At 49.0% G+C, this 12139-nt stretch overlaps 1 protein-coding gene across 6 annotated transcripts in view; it reads right to left on the reverse strand.

The window, feature by feature from the left end:
• LOC119181417 (myb-related protein B) overlaps positions 1 to 12139 on the reverse strand; it is a 239557-nt gene that overhangs the window by 134026 nt on the left and 93392 nt on the right. For all 6 annotated transcript variants that reach the window (XM_075882958.1, XM_075882957.1, XM_075882954.1 and 3 more), the window contains exon 6: positions 1646 to 1709. In XM_075882958.1, the coding sequence (XP_075739073.1) occupies positions 1646 to 1709 (64 nt within the window). The remainder of the gene's footprint in view (positions 1 to 1645; positions 1710 to 12139) is intronic.

Genomic DNA, 12139 nt, shown 5'->3' on the forward strand with positions numbered 1-12139 from the left:
TAATTTATTGTGAATTCAAGGCCGCATGCTGCGCTACAGTCGAATCTCGATAACTCGGACTCTGAGGGGCCAGAAAATTTGTTCGAATTAATGAAAGCTAAGTAAACAGAGGGCTCCCCATGCAGTGGCGCATGTGCATTGAGCTAACACAAGGGGGAACTTTCAGAAGACTTACATTTATTCACAAATGACAGGACATCCGTCATTGATTGAAGTAACTGGTGATGAGCGTCTGCACGCGATCGCCTAGCAGCGATCCAACCAATTTCGCGCACAGCTTGCAAAGCAAGTCTACTTCGGCTTCAGCATTCTGCTGGCAAGAGAAGTTGCACGCGGAAATGTCCAGCACCGACACCCTCTAAAGACGACGACAACAACGACTGCTTCTCCGCTACTACCCTCTGGGCCAAAGCCGCAGCGTCGCCAGCACATTCCGAGAAAGGAGGAACATCTAAACGCGGAAAGAAGCAGATCGGCATTTGAGAAAGCACCAACACTTCACTACAGCTTTTTTTTTCTTCTCTTTCTCGAGAAAGGTTACGTGGCAGGGACGGGAAAGGGCAAAGCCTGGCACCAGCGCGAGAGAAAGAGCCACACTTCGTGGCAGCTTTCTTTTTTATTTTTCCTCACTCTCTTTGCGCGCGACGTTGGAAGGAGAAGGGTCTTTACGTATCAGGGGTGAAAAAGGGAGAAGCGTGGCACAGGCGCGTCATGGATCAGCATTTGAAAGAGAGCAAACAATCCAGTGCAGCCTTTTTTTTTTTTCTTTTTCCTTTCCTTCACGCACAGCGTTGAGGTGCCGGAGGTGCGGCCCCGGGATTGGGCGGGGTGCTGAGAGCATTTTCAGAGCGCGGTATGTTCGAATTAACTGCTGCAAGTGCCTGCGCGTTCGAATTACCGAGCGTTTTCGCCCATTAGAATACACATAGCTTTGACAGGACCTCATCGTGAATTCAAATTAACCAAAATTCGAATTAGCATGTTCCAATTGATGAGATTCGACTGTAAAATATTTGGCTCGCGTGTTCTCAGGAGCCTCTACTACCAATTGGTGTTTTTTGACCATGCTCAAGAAGTGTTGCAGGTCCCCTTTAATAATCTGCCTTCAAGTGTATCAGATAATATTTGACTGCCAAGAACAGTGTCCTCTATTGAACTATCATTAACAACCTCAACCAACAAGCTTTAGAGGTTGATTGTAAACACATATGACACTGGTGCCACCAATGGCTAATCATGTGTAGTCTTAATAAATGTATATGCACAAAGTTCTCACACTGTTTGAGGCCTATTGCTTATCTATACTCAATTCCTGGTGTTTGCAGAGATGTCAACTCTCAGCAGTTGGTGGTCCAGTCCGTTCAGGATTGGGAGCAATCATTGGAGCAGAAAAAAAAAAAGATGAGTACCTTTGCACACAATACTGCACACGCGTTCGGTGGGATGGAGTGTTATAGTATTCTAAGCCTGGTCTCCTCCATGGCTAATTGTGGTGCCAGCAATTACGATGACCCTTCTAACAGTAAAGCCCCGTATTTACTCACAAAATGACCGCACTCTTCTGCTCCCATGCAAGCAGATATTGTGAGGTATGCATGTACATGTGGCAGTATATTGCAGCAGCTCCAAGGCAGACTCAACTTACGGTTGCACTCTGTAGGCTCCTGCTTCACAACAATGCTTAGAGGCTTTGAACGCCGCTCCAGCACCTGCATCAACAAACAGAGCATTTATTAAGCCCAATATAACAAGCACAGCACTTTGAGAACAGCCGCCTCTGTTTTCTTGGTAACAGCTTTCCATCCATTGTATTTGTTGTTCACTACAGCGATGGTGCTCCAGCCAGTTTCAATTTTGGAGCAGAAAAACAGGTATTTTAGAGCAGGAAAAAATTGCTTCAGAGCAGGTTTGAAGCAGACAAAGTGGAGTTTGGGATCACTTGGAGTAGTAGGACTGCCACATTTTAGTGAACATTTTCACCTATGAGCCACCCCGAAAAGCTGGTCTAGTGTAAACAATACAAAAAACCAGCAGTCAGAGAACAACCGCCAATCCTGCTGTTTACATCGAATATCACATGCACGCTTCAATGCAACACAAAAATGTAGAGGTCACCACAGTTCAGCTCTTATTAGGCTGCCGCTGATGCGTGGCCCCTCTAAATCTAACCACGCGACATGGTGTTAGAAGTGGGATGACATAGATGAGTTGCATAGCTACGAGCAACACTGTGAAAAGCCCCCATAGAGTTTCCTAGAGAAAAAAAGTGGTACTGCAAGCTGTTGGACTCATGGGCGTGCCGGGATATGTCAACTTCGAACTTGACTTTGATTAGTATCGTTCACGTAGAGCCCGGACACTTCGAAGATGCATCTGGCTTCATTGATGATTGATATGTGGGGTTTAACATCCCAATTATATCATTATGAGAGACGCCATAGTGGAGGGCTCCGGAAATTTCGACCACCTGGGTTCTTTATAATGCACCCAAATCTGAACACCCGGGCCTACAGCTTTCTGCCCTCCATCGAAAATGCAGCCGCGGCAACCGGGGTTCAATCCCACCACCTGCGGGTCAGCAGCCGAGTATCTTAGCCACTAGGCCACCATGGCGGGGCGCATCTGGCTTCAACGCGTTCCTTGCGTCAAAATAACCACATTGGTATTAAACGAGCATGAAGTAAGCTCATTTTTTATAAACCCACCAAAATGAGCTTTATTTATTATTGAAAACTTCTGCGTCGATATACAATTTTACAAAGCGTAAAAATTAACGAACAGTTGCTAAGCGTGGCACACAGACGACAAAGCCACCGTTCCTCCCAGCCACTGCTCATCGTCAGTTTTTTTTTTTTTTTAACCGTTTGGTTGGAGTTTACTTTTTTTGGTCGGAGTTTAAATCGTTTCCCAGTTTCTTTATTATTGTAATAAATATATGTGCAAGAAATCAATTATTGGATGTTTCGTTTTAGAGAAGCTTTATTTGCGTAGTCATATCTGTTTTTGAGCTGAGGCATTGCTCAACACCAGCCAACACAAGCTTCGCAGACACATACACCTTCATTCCCAACTCTTCAACAGCGCTCCTCAAGAAATTCGCAATAGACGGTGGCGCCAGATTTCCCTTTCGGTATTTTTTTGTCAGAAGCGCTATGAAAGCCCCAAAATGTTTAAGCAACTCTGCGCTATGATGCCACTGTGCACGAAAACAAAGAAAAAACATAAAATGTGGTGCTCGTGTGAGTTAGATAGATGTTTAATTTCGATGTGAACATATTGTGTCATACAACTGGTATGCATGCTGGACGAACGCACAGGACTGCTCATGCAAAATAGCGGCTGTTGGCAGTTTCCTGTATGTAGAGTAGACACAAAAAGTTTAGAGAACACGCGAGCACGTGGCCAAAAGCTTCTTTGGAACACTTCCGCTAAATAAACGGCAATCGATAGCACACCAGCACCCGAGCAGCGTTCCTCCCTTAAATCTATGGCCTGTTTCTTTACTGACAAATAATTACACCTTTCACTTTTTAATACAACATGCTTTTTGGCATGTGCTTCTGCCTCGAGAGCAGTCTATGAGCATAACTGTTACAAGTCACAGTCTTTATCACGAAGTGATACCTGGCCAACAAAATGCTGTTCGAGATACACTGTGATAGCCTTGATCCTGCTGTGAAGACAAAATGTGACGGTCATCCCGCAAAAATGTGCTTCGCGTGAAGTATGCGAACTAACAATGCCCTAAGCAATAGTATAAAATTAATAGGCCAGTGATTAACAAGACGTGTTTCTGGACAAGCACTGCGGTCGACAGTAGATGACTTATCGTTAGGTGGTGCAGACAGACAGTTTCGCACGTGCCCGCATGGTCCGCAAACTTTTGCGATTGACTATAAGTACTGATACTGATGGCACTCCAACTAATTCTTTTATGAAATTCGTCTATCGGATGACGAGGAGTCAGGAGCGGAGGAGTAATGCCCCCCGTCTTACGCCTCACCATGACAGCACGACATACAATGTCCCATGAGACCGGCGAGCCGCACAAACTGTACAGCGTCAACTTTCAGCCACCAGCACCGTTCTACTTCACGAAGCCGGCAAAATGTAGGCAACATGGCTCAGCCACTATGAAGACTTTGAGACTGACAAAAGCGTCAGAAGACGTATAGATAGGCTCGCTGCTGTACTGCATGAGCCCGGAGGCCCGTCCGCTCCTCGAGACATTCTGGCCCGACGCTCAGTCGCTCGTCTCGCACCAAGTTGCTGCCGCTTGCTTCACTGAGCATTTCGTGCATCTGGGGAATAAGCTCTACGAGTCATCGCAGTTCGACAGGCGTGTTCTGTTTGCTGACGAAAGAGTCAACCTGTACTACGCAGAACTGTGCAGGATGGTGAAGCATTGCAGCAAACCGTCAGCTGCAGCCTAGAAAAAGCTCGTATGCAACCGGTTCGTCATTGGGCTCTGTGCCAAAAAGTGAAAATGTCAGGCTCAAGGAGGCACGGACACCGGATTGTCAGTCCAGAGAGGACAAAGAGTTGTAGCTGTCCCAGAACCACACGTAGCGCACACGTGAGCTCAACCTCGACGTCGCAAAAGTTAAGCCAGAGTCTCATTGTCGCTTCGGAGCTAAGCCTACTTTTTCCCAGCCACAAGCAAAGCACTTAAGCGTGAGACAGCCGTGCAATTTTCTGTACGATGCTGCGTGCGGTGTCGCATGTGCTGTATGCCACATGTGATGTTTCGAGACACACGGGGGCGAAGCAGCTATCAGCATCAGGCTCGACTCCCATGCGGCACCTCGGCATTCGTGGTCGGACGACTTTGTATCCTCGTAATGAAGCTCAAAACACAAATAACATTGCACAGCCATGCTTCGTTCTATAAAAAAATAATTAATGAAATGCCTCCGTGAACGACAAGCACGTCGCAACAGCAGTAACAGCTGATTATTCACGACTCCGACAGGTAGGCCTAGCATGGCGAGCACCGGCCGTCGCCTATACCACTTACTCGCGAGCTCGTCATTGAGCGCTTGTTTTTGACAACACTATTAGGCTTTGCACGGGTATGTAATGCGTTAGCATGCACTATTACTTCCTAGATGTGTTCGACATGAAAAGCAAAGGCGGAAGCGAAGCGAGCCGGCTCAGAGACGTCAGTGTAGCCGTGTTTACCTGCAAAATGACCTTGCATCGCTGCTCACGATCTCTGATCTCGCTATCGGTTTCAAAACGGCCGTTGTCTTTCAGAAATGGCACACTTAAAACATCACATTATTCAATACGGAATAATTTTACGTCACAAGGAAAATGTACTCGACGCTTGTCACAGCGCCGCAAGTGCCGATGTCAATAAATACTGGCGCCACTCTATCGATTAGCCTGAACTGGCCTGGACCATGGGTGATGGAAGTGGCGACGGAGAGATGGCGCCACCAGCAGTGTGACGCCACTCATCTCCTCGCGCTGTGATTGGCTGTGTCCATGCGGCGACGAAAATATCTGGCCGGCTTGATGCTCTACGGGCTACGTGGCGGTGCAATGCAATGATAGGTCATGAAACATCATGAAAAGTCACCACTATGGCTGCCGCATCGTCGCATTGCACGCCGCATCGCACGGAAAATCGCACTGCCTGTCTCGCGCCTTATGCGAGCCGTCCCCCAGTGAATTCTTTGGCCATGCCCCTCATCAACATTCGGATTGTCCAGCTGGACAGTCCGCCTAAAACTGCTGCAAAAAGAATGACTATTTCATTGAAGTATGTCGCTCACAGAAGTACAAGCATAAGCTCGGCTCCGTTCACCTGCATTACGTCGGGACGACTTCTGTGGCAAAATTCGTCAACGTCACTGTTGACAACTACGCAGCACAGTTCAATGTGGACTCCAGCGGCAAAGTTTCTGCTGTACCGAGTGACATCCCTACGTTTACTGCCCAGCTCGGACAGGCTCAACAACCCTGGAGGACAGCCACTTGGTGTGCAAGGCTTGTATTCGCACGACTTTGGTGACAAGAAAAAACAAGCTGCCAGTGGTTATATGTGGTTCAGTCTCCTGACAGTGCCTCTTTTGGGAATGCCAGAGCTTGAAGCCCTGAAAGTGAAAGTTGTAAAATTTCTGGACGAACTCAAAACTCCGAAAACACACAAAACTGCACTCTGAAGGACGAGAACAATATCTAACTGAAACTTAATGCTGTGCATTCTCGCTAAGCATCCCTGCAGGATACCCACCTCCACCCCAGGTCGTCCACTACGAACTGGACCAAATGGAAAGCGAGGATGTAATCTGCAGGATTAATGAACCAACTTCGTGGTGCTTCGGTCTCGTCATCGTCCGAAAAGACAATGGTTCCAACTGGTTAAGCATTGACTTGATTGAACTGAACAAAATCGTCCTCCGTGAACGCAATATTCTGAAAAATGTCGAGCAAGTCCTTGGCCTCTTCAGTGATGCAACAGTTTATTCAAAGCTGGATGCAACCGCAAGCTTCCACCAGGTGAAGTCCTCTGCAGATTCCTAAGAGTTGACGACATTCATCACCCCTTATGGCCGACACTGCTTTTGCCAGTTACCCTTTGGCATCACTTTGGCGTCGAAGAACTTCCAAAAAACAGATGGAAAGAATTTCGGAGGGCCACCTGTTACACTGTCAGCAATTCTCAGCCCAAACCACACATGTAGTGTTCGAGAAGCTTGAGGGCTGTAGTATACGTTCTGTTAAAATTAGGCCCACTTCGCAAACACTACAGATTATTCTACAACCTATGTGGCTGCTAGCGATAACGCTAGAAGATTTGACAGCCCATGTATAAATGCTGAAGCGCTTCACCGCTTGTCAGGCGATCGACGGCCAACGCTCCTTGTTCGCCGCTATCAGTGCCAGTGGGCATCGCTGTAACCTGACCTTCAGTTTACGCGTCACAAGTTCAGCCAAATAAACAGTCTCATCTTGTGTCTACAATCTGCTCCCTTCGTCCACGTCACGACACTGTGACAATATGAGAGATGACATCATAATTTTTGGACCCACCCGACAGGCGCATGACTCCACACTGAGCCAGGTGCAGGCATTACATTGAACCAAGACTAGCGTCATTTTAGGGTATCTGAGGCCTCCTTGCACTGAGTTGTCGTCTCAGCTAAAAGTACCAGGCCAGATCCAAGCAAGGTTGAACCAAAGCCAGAGGCAACACATCAGAGATGTGTTGCAGGAACCTGGCAACTTCTCAGAGCTTTGCTGGACAAGTCCTCAACTTGGATGTGGCAGCATGAGCAAGAGGCAGCGTTCAGGAAAGTTAAAGAACTCCTAACGTGAGACATGTGCGTAGTGAAGTACTACTTTTCTTATGCTACAACAGTGCCTGGAGATGCAAGCTCTTTCGGATTCTGCACAGTCTTGCTGCACACTCAACCTTCGAAAGAGCGCCTCCCAATCGCATTCAGTTTGAGGTGAATGAGAGAGACCGAACAGCGAACTGGAAATTTGGAGCCGGCACACTGGCCGACATGCACCTTCGATACTGCTTGTTGTGCAAGTCTTTATTGCAACCAGATCAGCAATCTTACTCAGCATAAACGGCAAGTGGGACCAGATGCCGCTATCGCCGAAAGCGACGTTATGCTCCAGAATCGGACTGACTCCAAACACAACCAAGTTCAACAACGGATTGACAGTTATCACCCGTTTTTGCCTTCGTTTTGATCAAACTATCGTTGACAAGACTCTACCAGCATCCGTTGAGCAACGAGGACCAAGTGACACCAACCGAGCCTGCTTCGGCTCGGTTGGTGTCGAAAAAGGGCAAAACTTAACCAGGGCTGAAGACCTCGGAACAGGTGACGTCATAAGATTTAGCAGAAGGTAGGGTTCGTCCTCGACGATGTCCAGGCAAGTGACACCAACCGAGCCTACTTCGGCTCGGTTGGTGTCGAAAAAGGGCAAAACTTAACCAGGGCTGAAGACCTCGGAACAGGTGACGTCATAAGATTTAGCAGAAGGTAGGGTTCGTCCTCGACGATGTCCAGGGAACTCAGGAAGTCAGCGCCTTGTATACGCTCCACAGATTCCTCTCAAAGCAACGTTACGGCGAACGTGAGGGAGTTGGCGACAAGCATCCTCGTCGCACAAAATTTAACTGAGAGTGCTGCAAAGGGCAGTTGTAAGCTGTGGCGATGGAGAAAGGCTTCCGACAGAGTGAAGAGTGCTGTCCTGTCCGGCGCAGCTGTACATGTTAGGGTAACAAGGGTCCATGTGTGGCGGGGGGGGGGGTGGTATATTTATTTTCCGCGACGACAAGTTTGTAAGGAGGAGGATCCCCTGAAGGAGAGGTCTGCAAGAGCGTAAGAGCGACTTCTGCAAAAGAGCAGCCTATGATGGCACTATGGCTTGAGAGGAAGTCCCACCCGAGAATAATGTCATGGGAGCAGGATGGTAGCACGAAAAACTCTTTTCAAGTAGAGTGCGTCCTGAATGTGCACACAGCTGAGGGCGCAATACACGGGGAGCTGACAGTACGGAGCATTAGTCCTGACAGCGGCGTCAGCTTCTTTAGCTTGTGGCACAGTGTCTCAGAGATGACGGAAAAAGCGGCTCCTGTGTCAGTAAGCGCTACGGCAGCGGTTCCTTCGACATGGAAGTCAAGAACATTTCACAGTGAAACACATGGAGGCCTTGGGCAGTCCAGTCTACCTTTCCTGCAGCTCTTGCCTCCAGAGCTGCAGCAATCAGTTTCCCTGCTCTGTAAGGGAGTGGCGACGCATAAGGGCCGAGAGCATCGTCGAAGAGATAGAGATCAGGCACTGGAGGAGGAGGGGTGCTTATCCGAGATGGGAGTCAGTGGTGTGTTTGGCGATAAAAGATCGCGTACTGTCATCGCGTAGAAAAAAGAATGTAGATAGCAGCAGCAGTGGCGAGCGACGTGGCCAGCGACACTACAGGTGAAGAAGATGAACCTGTTATCCAGCGTTCACCACACATCTGAGCGGAGGAATAACGGAGGCGAAGGCTCTGCGTAGACAAGTGGCGGTGCCGAATTTGCAGTCCGTGGTGAGGCGGGGGTCGGCATCGCAAAGCGAGCATAGGGTGAAGGCTGCTGAGATGCTCGAGAAGCGATGGCAGTGTAAGTAAGCGACGCAGAGATGGGCTCAGAAACAGGGGCATTTAGTGAAGGCTGCTGAGGGGGCCGAGAGGCGATGGCAGCATAAGTACAGATACAGATGGTTGCTGGGACACAGGAAGTAGTACCACTGTGATTTGGTTGCGAATGACGTGCTGAATGTCAGAGGCCGAGGCCTGTGCCGGTGCATTCGTGAGAGGGAGCACTAAAAGCTGTTGTGCTACCTCCTCTCGGATGAAGCCCTTGATGGTGAATAGCAGTGGCCGCTGCTCGGCATGGCGAGCAGTTAGCTGTAGCTGGATATTATGTCAGGTGTTGTGAGGGCTTGGAGTGCAATCGAGCGCTACCGACGCAACTCGTCGAAACTCTGTCACAAGGACATCAGTACTGCCACAGTAACGGGGTACCTTGTGAGCAACAACTGAAAAGCGTCGTCCTTAATGCCCTTGAGAATGTGCTTAATTTTCTCCTTTTCAGTCATGGTGGAATTGACACGGTTGCAGAGGTTTAGCACATCTTCAATGTAGCTTGTGAACTTCTCACCAGGGATCTGCGCCCGTTTACGGAAACGCTGCTCTGCCCGAAGTTTACGAGCCGATGGTTCACGGAAGACGTCTGTAATGAAAATCTTGAAGACAGACCAAGTGGGAAGGTCGCTCTTCTGGTTGTTGTGCTGTGGAATCCCGATTATACAACTTTTAGGGGACCATGCAATACCGCTGTATTACCCGGGCGTCGTATAATCGAAAAACCAAGATTATAGACCGTGACACTCAGCCTCGCCCGAAAAACGAGTACAGACTGCCTGAATAAGCCCACGGCACGACCTTATGCCTCTGCAATGAGGGTAAATTAAATTATTATTGCCAGTGGTAGCTAATGGCAGCAATAATTAGTTGAAAAAGGTCTGAAAAAAGTTTTCAGCCTTAAAAACAATCAAATCCAACGCGCATCGTTTTACCGATAAATATAGTGCCGAAATTGCCTGCGTGTGAAAACAAACCGAAACCGTGTTGCCGTGAGCCTTCCATTAGAAGAGCCAGACGCAGTGCCATTGCTATCGCATAATGGCGACGGAGAATGAGTTTACAATGCGTTCATGCGCGACTGAGCTGAGCGCAGTGTATAATTTGTTGCCTCGTGAAGTGCAACTAATGATATCCCGCTGTTGTTATGAACATTCACGTCAAGGCAAAGTAATTTCGCACGGTGAAATGAGCTGCGTCGTGCCCTCGTGCCTGCACAAATCAGTGACTGCGAGTGTGACAGAGGCAGAGACCAGCCGTATGTTGTGGGAATTGAGGCTAGCCAGCTGCCTTTGAGTGGGCTTTGCCCCCTTTTCTGCCCTTCTCATGTCCCGACATGACTCCCCTCCTCGGCTGTCTGCCGTGCTGCGAGAGCGAGGAGAGATGCTTAACCTCTCTCACCCGGTAGCGGATGTCGACTGTGGCGCCGCGCGCTGGGGTCTCTTGGGTCGTTTTGCGTGCACGCGTCGGAGAGTGAGTCAGATTCTCCGGGATAGCTTAAGGTGAGCCACGCATTCACTTTTCCATCTGCCGACTCCCGTTGCTCGGGGCTCGTCAAACTTCGCTGAAGTCCCCTCACGCCCGAGGCGAACGCTCAGGTTTCGTTGCCCGCCCCTTTGCCAACGCTCAGCCGAAGGGCGGTACGGTGTCCTAGTGCGTGGCCTAGCTAGGCCAACCCGTCTCCCTCTGAAGCCAACGCGAGCGCCTTTGCCCTCGATTGAGCAACCGGGCCTTGGTCCTGGGGTCTCCGTGAATCACTATTACCACGGCGACGTGCTCGTGGCACCCTGTGTAGTACTTTTTCGCCCGTGGCATGAATAAGCCCATTTGCTTTCCCGCCGCGCCTTTGCAACGAGCTGTACTGCGTTTTGGTGTTGCCACAGACAATAAAGTGTTGTGACCTTTGAGCAGTATCGTGTTCTCGCCACGGCGACGGTTAACGCGTGCCCTGCGGCTCGCTAAGACCGGACCCACACTAGTGGGCGTACTCCTTCGGGATGCTTGTCACTACAATGTCAACCAGGAAATGTTTCCACGCACTGAAAATGTGAAAATATCAGCTCTTTGGTTAGCTGAACCAACTCTATTTGGATAAAGCTTGACTACGTAACGACCCCGGATACGTATGCACACGATTAAGGTGTATGTAGAAGTGCAGAGACTCACGGGAGAATAAATTTTCAATTCGATGAAGATGGCTACTTTTCCTGTAGTCCTCCTTGGGTACGCAAGTTCATATTTTGCACTCGTGAATATTTGGTCGACATGTGATCGGATTAAAGGTGGTTTTTTCCTTTCCGACAGAATCTGAAAGTCTCCGCAAGATGCGGGGTCGGTGTAAAACTGCGTCGTATAACCAAGGTTTTTAATACATTGTTTCAACTAGAATTTTGCTCAGACCGAATCAATTCGTCGTAAAATGCAGGTCGTCACGAAACCGGGGAACGTATTATGGAAGTTCCACTGTACCACAATTGAGCGATGTCATTAAGATAAAACTGGACATACCCAAGCTTCACTTTGTCGTCCCACTTGTTACTGGCACTGGTACAGTCACCCTGGTTGGTACTGGCGCTGGCGATACATGACGCCGCAGGTGACATGGACGGCTGAGTGTCCATGCTGGGGAGGGGTATCGTTGGCCATGGTGGTAATGGGGTCACGAAGCAGGGGGAGCTTCTGATAGCGAAGGTCCAGGGAATCCATGTATCTTTACTAAGTGTGACGTGGTTTATTGATGCTGGGCATTGGGGAAGCTCGACAAACATTTACCGTGAAGAGTCGAGGAGCAGGGGACGTCAAGCAGCCAAAATCCAGGCAAGCGTGAGCTCGAGTCTGGTGCAGCTACTGACGCTGGTGCTTCCTTGCTTGCTCATGTCTTTCGTCGTCGTCTTTCCTTCACTACACCGCAATTATTTACAAAATGACAAACGTTCACGTCTTATACAGCTGGCAACCTCAAGGTGCAGTGGCAACAAAAAAAGAA

This window comes from Rhipicephalus microplus, unplaced genomic scaffold, assembly GCF_043290135.1.
Source record: "Rhipicephalus microplus isolate Deutch F79 unplaced genomic scaffold, USDA_Rmic scaffold_14, whole genome shotgun sequence".
In the NCBI taxonomy this organism is placed as follows: domain Eukaryota; kingdom Metazoa; phylum Arthropoda; class Arachnida; order Ixodida; family Ixodidae; genus Rhipicephalus; species Rhipicephalus microplus.